This window comes from Manduca sexta, chromosome 13 (assembly GCF_014839805.1).
Source record: "Manduca sexta isolate Smith_Timp_Sample1 chromosome 13, JHU_Msex_v1.0, whole genome shotgun sequence".
NCBI lineage: Eukaryota > Metazoa > Arthropoda > Insecta > Lepidoptera > Sphingidae > Manduca > Manduca sexta.
The window spans coordinates 12,320,671-12,335,263 of record NC_051127.1 but is presented as its reverse complement, the minus strand read 5'-3'; the positions used below and the strand labels follow the sequence as shown (position 1 = coordinate 12,335,263).

The 14,593-nt window shown below is 35.1% G+C and overlaps 1 protein-coding gene across 1 annotated transcript; it reads right to left on the bottom strand.

Moving 5' to 3' along the window:
• Positions 1-11,289: 11,289 nt before the first annotated feature.
• LOC119189209 lies at positions 11,290-13,094 on the bottom strand. The gene is made up of 2 exons (XM_037438260.1): positions 12,674-13,094; positions 11,290-11,702 (listed from the first exon to the last, which is right to left on the bottom strand). The coding sequence occupies exons 1-2, from the start codon at positions 12,846-12,848 to the stop codon at positions 11,290-11,292; spliced, it is 588 nt and encodes a 195-aa protein (XP_037294157.1). The 5' UTR covers positions 12,849-13,094.
• Positions 13,095-14,593: the final 1,499 nt, after the last annotated feature.

Sequence of the window (14,593 nt, the reverse complement as noted above, 5' to 3'; positions counted from 1 at the left end):
TTGCGTAAGCTCAAAATTAATTTAGTATTTTTCAAGATAATAATCTTAATATTACGTAGAATATAAATAAAATATGAATGGATCAATTTCAAAATATAATTTGTCTTTAAGAGGCAATTCGAACCTGTTTAAATTAATGATAATAATGGAAAAAAGAAATTAGCAGAGAATATTAAAAGTTCTCATATCAGAATTATTCTTATATTATACTAGCGGTGCCCGCGGCTTCGTCTACGTGGAAATTAATGTGTCTCAAAGTTTTTCCCGCGTAAATCCGGACCCACGAGATTTTTTGCAACCACGCGACCTCTTCAACAGTAATCGTTACATTTCACTCAATTTACATAAAACCGTCATGTACTATTAACCTAAACTTTCCTCAATTATTGCACTTCATCTTTTAGTAAAAACCGTACGTAAGTGTTAGTGGAGGGCTTCCGGGAATGCAAAACAATTGAGTGACGTTAGTATCGTATAAATAATAATGTCAATAAAGGCAATACGAAGTTCGCCGGGTCAGCTAGTATTTCAATATATTTTGATTTAGGTTTTTTATGTTTTATTTTAAGAATCGTGTTCAGATCTAGAGCCACTTATGTTGATTTAAATTTTAAATAAACTGCCAAGTTAATCGCAACTTAAAACACAAAGTTTAAATCTTGTGCGATTAAGTTACCAATTTATTTAATACCTATAATCTATTTAACTTCTCACGTACTTGGAAAGAGTTTTCAGACGGCTTCTGTTTTAACGATCTGAGAATGTTCGGTTTTCATTGAACAAACTTCGGCGAAATAATTATTTCTTATGTTTACGCGAAGGTTAGACATTGAATTAAAACTGCGATAAAAACGTGGAGTAGTTTTATTTCGGCAAAAACTGAAACATATCTTGTAAATATAGAATCTACTTGGTGGGTTTTAGATGTTTGTCCAATGAGTATTACGATGTTTTGGGATTCTTAGTAGTTCTTTTATGTATGTAAGTTGCACTGCATTGATATTAATTAGATTTTATTGGATGTCTCGGTTGCGTAGTTGTATTACAGAATGACTGCAATTCTAAGGTGTCGGGTTCGATCTCCGGGTCTGGAAAAGTGATTTTAATTTGTTCTGCTACTTATGTGCGTGACTGTACATCGATTCAGAAATGTGCTTGAAAAGGGTCCGTTTATTATAAAATAATCATAAACGACATACATTTTATACATTTGAAAAAATAAATATCGGTTTTGAATAGACCTATCAACAATGTTAAATAAATAAATAAAGCTTTTAAAAGAGATTGAAATGGAAATATACAAATTATTTATTAATACTGTCGAGTAGGAAATAACCAAACACTTTTTTGTTTTCCTCCACGTGTTATTTTCTACGTAAAATTGTTTGCATTGATCGTGCAACTACAACATATAAAATGTATTCATGAATATAAATGGTAATATAAACCATGATTTTGTAATTTTTTCGTATAACCCTTGTAATATTTCGTAAAAATAACCGAAGCCACATTTCACGTGGCAAATTTAAATTCAGACACGCAAAGCACGCGCCCGTAGTTAATTTGAGAATAGTGAATACGCAGTATTTTATGTACGTGTGTGGTGCTCGCGGGATTTGTTTCACGATTTTCCTTCCTACTTACTCTGTGTATTTATTTTCACTGGAATTGCATTTTATAGATGTTTATTAAAATTTATATTTTTACATACTTACCTAAATAACAGATTATCTGGCGCTTGGTAGGCCGCTATAGTCTTTTCCGCATAACATCTCAGGAAGTGAGAGGCGAAAACTAGCGCTTCTTAGAACTATTGTAGTCAGCATGAGCCGTCCTTTTGCCTTTATAATTTTACAATGTTGCTGTGTTTAATAATAAATGTAAGTAAATATAAGGCAATGCATTATTTTTATATTATATATATTTTTTATGGTTCGCTTTGTTTATACTAGTTTGGGATTGGCATAATATCGATGGAGCATTTATATTTATAAGTTGTAGACAATATATTGTCCATAGATTTACTAAAATAGCCTGATTAGGAAAAATACTCGGTTTCTCGTTTTATGCAGTAGAAACTGGTTATACCGACGCATCATTTTTAACGACTAAATGAGAAATTCTCTGTAAACAAATGTATAAGAAAGAGCATCGTTTTTATCGATTGTCGTATAGTATAGCGTCCAGATTCGGTAGTTCTTTCATTACATGTTAAATGGATACTCGTGTGAACATATATATCATTCGCTATAAATTAAATCGGCTGGTTACAAGAGAACTAATATTTACAAAGGACTAAATTATCTATCTATACTTATATATTAAGTTGAAAAGTTTTTTTGTTTTAACGATAATACCAGGACTACTAAGTCGATTTTGAAATTGTTTTCATTAATGGGAGACTACATTACTCCTAAGTTCTTTTATCCTGGGAAAATAAAATAAAATAAAATAAAATACTTTATTTATCACGTAGGCGAACAAAGTTGCACTTATGATACGTCAAAACAAAGCATAAGAATAATAATTATTATTTCTAAACAACTATTAAAACTACTTATAACTATGGACATTTTACATATTTATCGGAAAAACTCTCTTTCGCGAACGTAGCCACTGGCATAAGCTAGTAGTTATATTTCCAGTCAATTAAGTTAAGTCATATTAAATATGACGCTTGTCATTTCTTTATGTAGAACTAAAGAGCTAGGCCATTTGCTATTTAAATCTTTCAAATATCTTAAAACCGGTGGCAAGGTTCTTTTGAAAAGGCAAGAGAAAACCAAAGTTGTCGGGCAAGGTGAGGTGATAGAAACGAATTGAATAGAAAGTAGGCGGCTTATAGGCGACAATGGAAATATTTAAGCCTGCGCAGATTTATAGCCCAATACGGAAACCGACGTGAGGGTAATGCAACCGCGAAGTCTTGTAGCTGGTGTATGGCTATATTTTTGTGCTTGATATATGTTTAACGATGATTTTTTAACGTAACAAAATGTAATTTCAAGGATAATTTTTGTATCGAAAGGTAGCAAAGATATTATTAATGGCTGTTACTTTGCAATACTATATTCTTTCTGTATGCGTTAGTGTCATATGAAATTAAAAAAAAAATGTGTACCTACTGATAATTGTTTTCATTCATTATAATATTTAATTCTCTTCTAACATGACAGTCCAGCTAGCTTTTCTTTTTTTTATATTTGTATAAATTGTATAACATTGTGCTTTGGGTTTGAATTTAAAGAAAATACAAATTATCTACAGTTGACATTATAAGTAAATTCGCTCGTTATAGATTGTATTCATCATCAATTTATTTTGCATTAATATAAACGATAAATATTTAAGAACGCAGAAATAAAACAGTATATGATATAACTCTACCACTCCTTCACTTGACGTGTAAAATAAGTAAGCAAATTCTGCTCCCAAAAAAATCATAAGCATTGTAATTGTTCAAACAGCCGCAACATACGAACAGACGGATCGACTGATGTACTGAAGTTCTACCGTGAAAAAGCGTTCTTTGATGTTATTGTTTGATGATTTGTTTACTTTCCTATGTAGTGCTATGTCGTAGAATTTATTTATATATTTTACAAATCATAGCACTATAGTATCTGTAAATATACCTTAGGATGTGCACTAAGTTTATCGTATCTTTTACAATCCTGTTACAGTAATTAAATTAGTCTCTAGTTCGAAGTCTAAAGCTAAAGAAAAAAATATTACAACAGCAATCACTATTAATAAACTACTATACAAAAAACAAAACGAATTTGCTACATCTATTAACATTTAAATTATAAGATATTTGTATGAATACTACCCTACCATATAATTTGTAAAACCCGCCATAGTGGCCCACGTAAGTGTGTTGCATTTCAGTATCAGCCTGTGTATATCTGGCTTCATACAGGGTGTCATAATTGTCGCCCGACAATGGACAAGCATCTACTGTCAGTAGACATTCTGTCTGACCCACACTCCGCTTACCATCAGGTGCATTGCTAGACGATATTAGCCACGGCATTATCTCATTTGTAGGCGATCAAACAGTTTATACATACACCCTCTTATTCATAGATGTTTTTTATCTAAGGAAAAAAGAGAGCATTGCTGTGATATCAGGTCTGTTTCTCAGTCGCGGGCCGTTGTGATTGGCTAATATTGAAATACAACTTGAATCTAGTTGGCTGTCAGATAAACAATGCTGCACAAACAGCGATCCGTCACATAAACGAAGCTGAGAAACAGACTTGTTATTGCAACAATGCTCCGTTCATAGATAAATAACGTCTATGAATAAGGGGACAGTATATAAACGCTACACGGCCTACCGTTATCAAATAGGCATGAAGGCACAAAAACGTCAAATGATCCTAAATTAACAGATTGCGGTCGGCCAATGGCTAAAATCTGGTATTACACTAGTTGCAATTAATGTTTAAAGCCGTCCGTTATTGCGTATTAATGCGATAAGTTACGTCGTTCGTTTGACACATTGTCTGCTGATCGGTAGTGAGATTAGATATATTGTTAATGAGGTTTTAGTTTTAAGTGTGAGTTCCATAACTATTTAGTATCAGCCGGAGTGTGGAATTTGTGCCCGACTTGGCGATAGGCTCGGCTTCCATCACATCGCGAGGTGGAATGCGCATGGCGAAAAGTGGATGCACCAGTTGCACTTCTGCCTTTCACTTCGGGAATACAGGCGTGATATGTTTACGCTTTCTTTATTAAAACTAAGCTGAAATTATAAATACGAATTTGTTTGGGACAATCTGTCGAAATAAAATGCAATTTTTAATTTTATTTCAATAACATAAAGCCAAAGTTTCTGAGTAAATTATGTTTTCTTTTATTTCTATTAAATAACATTTATTCCGGGCACCGTTGACGCAGAATGAACCGCAGAAACCAATTCGCATAGATAGCAAGAAGTGCATGTATGAGTATGTTGCAATCACTATTTTCGATCAATGATGTCAGGGCTTTGTACTCGCATCAAATAGGAAATATTGTTACTGATTCATAATCTCATTCAGGATCGCTCAGTCTGCGCCAACCTCAGATTTTATAGCAGCTTGTTTAAAAAGTCAGTATTGAAATAATTGCCACGTCCATAGACTTAGGAAGATATGCACGTGTCACCTATTTAATTTCCCACTGGCAGACTGGCATAGTTCGCACACATTCAGTCTTCAATAGTTCATCGTGCGAAACGTAGTTTGCAGAAACAATGGTCCGGTTTTGGTATGCGATCACCTGGCAATAGATTCACGGGACACATTGCTTAACTGGTCGTTGGTACTTTGCTATCGTGCAGGTGCGGGAATCGCGAAATCGAAGCATTTCCCGCAACAAAAGGGAATATACAGCCGTGTACGCAAATAAAAGAGGGACAGAATGGCTGCTTGAGAGGGGAACAGCACCGGCAAAATGCCTAAAGCTGTTTACTGTTGGTCGTGTGAATTAATTTCTTACTCCAGAGGAATAGTGTGATCTCCTGCATTTATATTTTTTAAGTTATTTTGGGTGTGTTTTGAGTTTTCCTTAGCATAATAGGATATGTTTCTAACTAGAATTAAAATCCATTGAGTACGAAATACGTGATTCGAGAGGCTTTTGCAAAATGTTTTGAAAAAATATCGAAAAGAGATTTTTATTTTAAACTAGCTTTTGCTCGCGGCTCCGCTCGCGTTATAAAGTTTTTCAGGCTAAACTTTTCCATTATAAAAGTAGTAGTTTCCCGGGAGCCTATGTTCTTCCCAGGGTTTCAAACTGTCTCCATACCAAATTTTATCTTAATACGTTGGGTAGTTTTTGAGTTTAAGACGTTCAGGCAAACGGATGCAGCGGGGGACTTTGTTTTATAATATATTTTTTTAGAACTTTTTAAGAGGAATAATCCCGACATACATCATTGATGCATAACTTTAACCGTTTACGCAGCGCACGCAACGGACACTCTCAAAACTAATAAATTGTCCCCGTATTTGTAACATGTTTCATTATTGCTCCGCTCCTATTGGTGATAGCGTGATGATATACAGCCTATAGCACCCCACAAATAAAGGGCTATCCAACACAAAACGAATTTTTCAGTTCAAACTGGTAGTTCCTAAGATTAGCCATTACTGCTCCGCTCCTATTGGTCATAGCGTGATGATATATAACTTAGAGCACTCCACGAACAAAGGGCTATCCCACGCAAAAAGATTTTTTCAGTTTGGACCGATAGTTCCTAAGATTAGTAAACAAATATAATGAGAAAACTTCGAACTGCTAAGCTATCGGGAGTTACACGTGTCATTGTGAGTCAACCATAAAAGATAGACATATGCTGTCGTGGGATATTTTTTACATATTTTTAAGGAGAACATTGCCGTCATACATGATTTCTATGTAGCTTTAACCATTAAGGTTGCACACGCGACGGAAGCTTAAAAAATGGAGTAACTTCTCCCGTTTTCCCAACATTTCCCTTCACTGCTCTGCTCCTATTAATTGTAGCGTGATGAAAAGAATACTATAACCAGCACAGGAGTATGAAAAATAATTGTACCAAGTTTCGTTAAAATCCGTCGAGTAGTTTTTGTTTCTATAACGGTTATACAGACAGACAGACAGACAGAAAGACAGACAGACAGACAAAAATTTTACTAATTGCATTTTTGGCATCAGTATCGATCCCTAATCACCCCCTGATAATTATTTTGGAAATATATTTCATGTACAGAATTGACCTCTCTACAGATTTATTATAAGTATAGATAGATTAAATACTATTTTGTATGACCTCCTTGTCTCATTTTCTTCGCCAAAATATTTAGTTAACGTACAGAGGCGAAAAATTTAAAATTTTATTTTATGTACAGTATGTATGAAATGTATTCATATAATTTAAGTACTTCCTTATAAATTTTATTAGTTGAGTAGATTCTGGTGTATGCAATTAATTACTATCTTTATATTAAAACGTGAAGAAAAAAATCTTACCGCTTATTAAACAGATTGCGTACACGAACGAGTGTAAGAATGGCATAAGTAAAATTTTATATAGAGTAATGCATAAAAATAAAATTTATTAATTACTGTCCAATTTTTATCACTGGGCGACCACTAGTACATCTAATTCCATTATTAATGATGCAAAGTCTAAAATTAATTTTAACAGACATCTGTTTTAGTAATTCGTCTATAATGCTGGCATTTCGTCTGACTCTCTCCCATGGTTGGCTTTTGTAAAAAGTGGGTACAAAGCGTTGACAATATAATGAAAAATGGCCGTGTATTCTCTGCGTCAGACAGTTGTCAACCTTCCTCACCGCTTTTTTCGTAGTAAACAGTATACGTATGCTTGAAAATGTTTTACTTATCCTAATATGTATATTTTGATTAATATTTTCAATCAATACTCTGAAGAGTTGGTTTGTTTTTTTGAATGTGCTAATCTCTGGAATTACTAAACTGATTGAGATTTTTTTACACTAATAGGAAGCTCCATTACTCCTGAATGCTATAGGCTTTTTATTCCGGGAAAATATTTATCTTGGAAAACTTTTTCACGCGGGCGGAGTCGCAGGCAACAGCTAGTATATTAATATATGTCATATTGTAGCGTGTAAAAGGCCTGTAATCGCTCAAGTAATCATTTTATGATGATTGTAATAAATTATGTACAGTCATGAGTGCTTAGATCACATTAATAGTAACATTATAAATGTAAAATTTGGTAAAAATATTTGAATTTTTGTTAGAAGTAAACAGACAGCTTAATGGATAAACTGGTTTTTATTTAATAGATGACATTTTTACTTTCCCACTGCTCACCACGGGCCTCCTCTTCTACTGAGATGCAATAGGCTTTACACGCTGGCGTAGTGCGGATTGGTAGACTTCACACACCCTGAAAAATTTTATAGAGAATTTCCCAGGTGTACAGGTTTCCTCACGATGTCCTTCACCGCTGAAGCAAGCTATAATTCACAAAGAACGCACATCATTTTAGGAAAGTCAGTGCATGTGGAATTTGAACCTGCGAACTTTCATTCCACACTCAACTAGGCTATCGCCGCTCCATCATCTAGTAAATAATAATTCTTTCGTATTATAAAATTTAAAACCTATACATTAACCAATGTACTGTGAAACAATTGTTGAAAGTACTAGTTTATTTCTCAGAAACTTTATTTTATCTATTGAACGACAGCCAAGCGAGGGATTGAGTTGGCTTGGACAACAAGCGAGCGAGCCGCAATCGTCAAATACGTAGTATGCGACAGTAAGGAAAAGTTTGTGGATATTCTTTTTCAGACGCGATGAAGTCCACCCACAAGAATGTACCACAACAAACGTGACACGAAGGTTCGTGTCGTTTAATTGTAATGATTGTGATTGGTAGAGATTAAAGCATGAGTCACGTGCTAGTCGGTCGACCAATCACAGTTAAACGACATGGATCTTCGTATTGCGTTTGTTATGCCATATTCTAAGTATTTCTAAGGGGGCTTGTCGTTTGTATGGCGAAACACGGTAAAACTGTTATTAATTTCTTGTCATTGTAGTAAAAATATTGATATTTTTGAATATACCATTAGTTTTTGCTAGCGGCTCCGAAAGTTAGTCCTTTTCGGAATAAAAGTCTCACGGGAGCATAAACCGAAATCAAAAGTAGCCTATAGGACCTTTTAGAACACGATTTATCGTTTATCCTAAATGAACCGAAATCAATTCAATGGTTTACGCATGCCTGGCTAACAAACATCTTTACAAAGTTTTATATAAGTTATACTAAAATGATTCTTAACTGTTCCGCGATAAGGAAAATAATTGCCAAACCACTTTTAAAAATTTCGCGTTAATATGCCTAAGTAGAGTGGTATCGTGTTACCACTAATGCCATATATTAGGGGCAGTTAATTTGGTAGTAGGGATAGGGGGTAATAGCGATTTGTTTATTGTTATCACCCAATGTTTTTATGGAAATATGCAAATAAATTGTCTTACTTTTTATTCTGCCAGCTTGTTTATTACAATTCAACTCGTTTTGACATTTGCTGCACCTTTTGCAGTTTAAAATTGGAATAATGTATTTTGCATGTTGTTGATTTTATTTCTTTATTGACTACCCTACATTATATAACATTCTACGTATGGAACTTTCATGTAATCAAGCCTCAATCACTGGATACATTACGCTTAAAACATATCTCACTCCTTTCTAGAACATTCCTTATTAAGACTGTTGTTATCTGTGTGTTATTATGTGTTATCTATCTTTTATCTTAACTAAATAAGTAGAGAAAAGATTGCGCAGTCTACATTTTATGCTAAATTCAAAATATAGGTTTTCTGGTAAGGTTTAAAGGAGTTGCTTAATATGATAGACTGGAATCGCTTAATCCACCAGTGGTTAGAGACATTTGAGGCCAGTTTTCTTAAATTATAGTTTTTTTTTAAATAAAATTATGCAACTGTTCATATTATTTCCTTTTAACCTGAATACAACAGTGCTAACACATTGCTGATTGGCGGCAGATAATGTGATTGCACAAGGATCTGGTGAGTGGTAATCTGCCACTTTAACTTCCTTTAACCGTTTCGTTGTCTTAATAAAATTATATTATCAATACAGTTATGTTCTTGTTTCTTGGCAAGCAGGTCACGATTTTTTATGCGCACATTTGCTTCGTAGCTTTACTGCGAGTGGGGTAAAATGTTTAAATACATAACTATTTGATTATAGTTTATTATGACGCTAGTCTTAATTTTTTTGTTAATTCCTGCCAACCAAGGGCCTGTTTTCAGTTTCAAGTCAATTTTACCTGACAGTTCGTATTAAGAGTTTAATGGAGATAGTATTTTATTACCATTTATTTGAGTGTAGAAATTAGAGTGTGTCTTTATTTGGTCGGCTTATACATTTATAGGACAAGTAGCATGTACTCAGAAATTGCGAAACAAGCCGTAAAAGTTCTAAAAAGTGAAAAGCAAGATGATATATCTTGTCAAAAAATGACAATTAAACATAATTCCCATTAATAAATGCTGTACATTTTTAAACTTTGTGACAAGTCCTTGTCGTGCAAAGAAACTGTTTTTAAAGCCCGTACAGCAAGAAATAAAAGACTAGTTCGCTCGAAGTTTATAAGTCGTCAATATTTCCACGCTTTTGCATTTTTTCGCAGTTTTTATGCCACTGTCTATAGGTAGTACTTTTATGTGCCGATTCCTTATATCAACTCTTTATTATTGCTTCAACTAGTTGATATTTTAATGCTATAGGTGGAAAATGTGTAGCATAAATACGTGTTATAATAAAAACGCGCGAGTTTTGATCGAATGTTGATAAGCGAATATGTTTTTAAGGCTGGTTTTAGTTTTACGCCGACGGCACGCTCACCGTCAGCGCTCATAGCTCAGCGCGTAGTTTGTCAGCGCTGAGGCTCAGCGTGGCTCGTTTTAGTATCGTACTGACCGCCATACTGTACAGACGACGACCAAAATGCGGAGTGTGTTAATTATTGCTGCTTTGTACTATCTATCCCAAAAAAAATAAAAAACCGGCGACGACGAAGACTCCATGTTCATCCATTGATTGAGCAGAGAGCCGTTGCAGGAGAATTTGTCTTGTTATATGGCACTTTGAGGGCCGACGAAAGTAAATTCTTTAATTACTTTCGAATGTCAACTAGAACTTTTGACGAATTACTGGCAAAGATACAGGATAAACTGGTCCATTGCAGCTTACGAATCGTGCCTATACCACCGATTGAACGACTAATGGTGACTTTAAGGTAAGAAAAAAATATATTTACTCATTTTATCATTATATTTATTCATGGTAAATTGTAGGTAACAAAACAACATATTTATTATTATAATGTTTCATATTATAGGAAAGACAAAAAAAAAACAAATTACATATTATTAGTAATTAAACATAATATAATTATTCATCAGTACGTCTAGCTGTTTGATAACCAGAGTTACCTGGATTTGCATCATTGGTTTCGTACCCTGAGTAACCTGGAGTCTGATAATTGTATGATGATGCATACGTGTCGAATGTAGATCTTGCGTCATTAGAGTAAGAGCTATTTGAGCTATTTGGTCTGTTCCAATTTCGAATATTCGTGGCTTCGCGCAGCACTCTCGATCTAAACTCCAGCTTTTGTCCTACATCAAAACTTTTAAGATTGGACCTAAAGAAGCGAAAAAGCCAGGTCGTCTGCGGCAAGATCTGGTGTTTGATTACTTAATAAAGTTAATAATTCTTTTTCAAAAGGAGAACTTTCTGGATTTGTTTTCGGGGCCCTTCTTTTCTCTTTTCCAGCCAAGGTTTTGTGATGATGGTGAATCAACACCACGGTCATTCTGCTCACCCTGCTGAGTGTTTGAAAAAACTTGCTGCGTGAATATATCAGAATCTTGAGAGTGTTCTGAAGATACCATACTATCCAATGTGTTATCTATATTTGCTAAGGGTGAGGGAAGGGAAGGGGAGGGTATGGTTTCATTGAGTGATTCATCAACTTCATTCTCAACTGTTGGAGCTAGGAAGCTTAATTCGTCATAATAAATGTACTTTTTGTATTTTGGTGCAGCACTTCCAGAAGGCGTTTTTTTCATTGCGTTCTTTGTTCTAAAAAACGCATCACGGGCTGTTTTCCATCTTTGTTGGACTAGTTTGCCTGAAATAATAAAACCTTTTTATTTTCAGATTTCTTGCTACGGGTCGAACATATACGGATTTGCAGTATTCATTTAGGATGGGAATCGCAACAATCAGTAAGATCGTGGACGAAGTGTGTAAAGTAACATGGAACACGCTACACAATGAATGCATACCATCAAATACACCTGATATGTGGCTAAATATTGCTAACGGTTTTCTACAAAAGACCAACTTTCCAAATTGTATTGGAGCTATTGATGGCAAGCACATCCGAATCGTAAATCCAACCGGTGGTGGATCAATATTCTACAACTATAAAAATTTTTACTCCATTGTTCTGCTGGCTATGTGCGATGCAGATTATTGTTTTACATATGTAAACCTTGGAGCATATGGGAAAAGCTCGGACTCGACTATATTTCAAAACAGTACACTCTACAGGAGCCTTGAACAAAACACTTTAAATATTCCTAGACCGAAGCCATTGCCTGGAACAAATACTCCAGTTGAACATGTAATTGTGGGTGATGGTGCTTTTGGCATATCCAATAAAATTCTAAAGCCATATGCACGATCCAATATGACCCACAAGAAAAAAATATTTAATTATAGACTGAGCCGTAGTAGACGATACATAGAATCTACATTTGGTATAATGTCAAACAAGTTCAGAGTGTTTCATACACCTATTAATGTGAGTTTTGATGTTACAAAGAATATAGTTAAAGCATGCTGCGTATTGCATAACTTTATAAGACTTCGCGATGGTTATCGTATAGAAGACACACTTACAATTGAGGGTATGGTAGACCTGCCAGCTGTACCTACAAACAGGTCTGGACACACTCTGCGAGAACATTTTGCTGAGTATTTTGTTAGCCCTATTGGAAGCGTGCCCTGGCAAGATTCGTGTATATTTTAACTTGAAAAGGCTTTATCCTGTAGTAGTGTAGGTATTTAGATAATAAAATAAGAAAGTAAACAAACCAAGTTGTTGTTTTTCTTCTCCTGAAATATTTTCGAACAATGTGTCCGCAATATCCTCCCAGGATTTGTTTCTTGCATCTTTATTTTTGTAGAGTGGATCGGATGCATCCCAAAATTTCTTCCTCAGGCGTACCTCATCGATAACTCGACTTGTATCCACTTCGCGATTCGCCATGACTGTACGCGCTGACGACGTCCGCTCCGCTCGACGCTAGAACGCTCACTGAAAGCAGAGGCGCTCGGGCGATCGTCAGCGCCGACAGCTACGCGGGGCCGACGCGCGACGCGTACGGCCGCGTAGCTATCAGCGCTGACCACTGTGCGCGCTGATAGGTACGCATCATTTAAAAACGCTTCCTAGAAGTCCATATATCTCGGCCATCAGCGCTGACGGTGCGCGTGCCGTCGGCGTAAAACTAAAACCAGCCTAAAGGCGAGTATTCTAACCTGACGACTATAAAATAATGATAGGCTTATTGATTATTATTTGTTTATTGTGATTAATGCATATTACAATTATATTATTAGCCAGACATATTACATGGCTGAGCACCGGAACTAGAGAGACCCGTGTAAGGATGGGACAATTATAATTTTTTTTTAAACGATTACTAATCTCTTATAACGTCCTCGTATATATAAGGGTTGAATATAAGTTTCGACTGCTCGTAAATGCTGTTTGCTGCTGATGTCTACCGCTTTGCAATGGATGGAAATAGACAATATATTTCCTACATAAAGATATAGGATAAAGAATGATTTGTATTCCCTGAAACTAGTCGAGCTTAACGTTCGGTGTCATACAATGCATGTTGATTCTGCCTTACAGGATTTGTAGTGCTGAGTGTGAGGGTTGAAAGTCGGCTCGTAAATGCCAGTAACACAATCCAGAACTTCAAACTACAGAGCACTGTTAATTACACTAGACACCTTGAGACATTGTCAAATGATGAACTTTGCCTAGTAATCAAACTGGCAACAAGGCCTTTTAATCTGGAACGTAAGAGTTTGTGTAGTGCTGCTTGGTGCAAGACCGTACTAAATCAGATTGATTTTAATTAAAATCGTATAATCAAATATAATGATTTCTTATGTTAGGCGAATGTTAGACATTCAAGTTACAGAGAGGACTCAGGTGTTGGTCATCCGAAAAGTCAAAGAATGTAGGTGATCAAAGGGTGCAGTTTTCGACATGTCGGGAGAAAAATATAATGTAAAAAACGCGATAAAATGCCTAAAAACTATTTTATTTCAATAATCAATTATCATGTTATTAATATCGGTTACGGAAGATTATCGTTTTGCTGGTGGTTTCTTACTGTTTCAAACGCGTGGATGTCCTTTCGTTTATGTTGTTTATGTATGTTGTAACAAATAACTACTCATGTTCACAAAGTTTTAGATTTGTTATATTAGTTAGTTTTTTGTAAACAGGCAGATAATCCATGTTTTAGGTATTTAGTTATTTGTATTTTTCCATTACTATCTGACATTAATAAAAATATGATTTCTGATGTTTAGGTGAAAGTAAGACATCGATTTATTAATATTATGATTTTCGCCTGACGTTTTGAAAACTTTGCAGCCTTCATGGTCACGGGACGGAGTGAGGTGTAGCTCTATATTTTACAACCATATTTCTTTTATTGTTTTTTTTTCTTTTTATTATCCGGTGACGGTCCGATGTATGCAGAATGAGCTGACAGTAACTTGGAGTCTGGCAGTCGGTGTTTTGGGTTCAGATTTAATTAAATGTATAACAGGATCCCGAGCTTGTAGGCAATTAATAAAATGTTCAATTGTTTTGTTCCAGGTAAATATCCGCATCAGTTTGTTCATCACTATGTCAAATATTGGAAATAAAATCAACATTTATTAATATTAGGTACGACATTCATGTGCTTGGTAGGCCATAGAAGC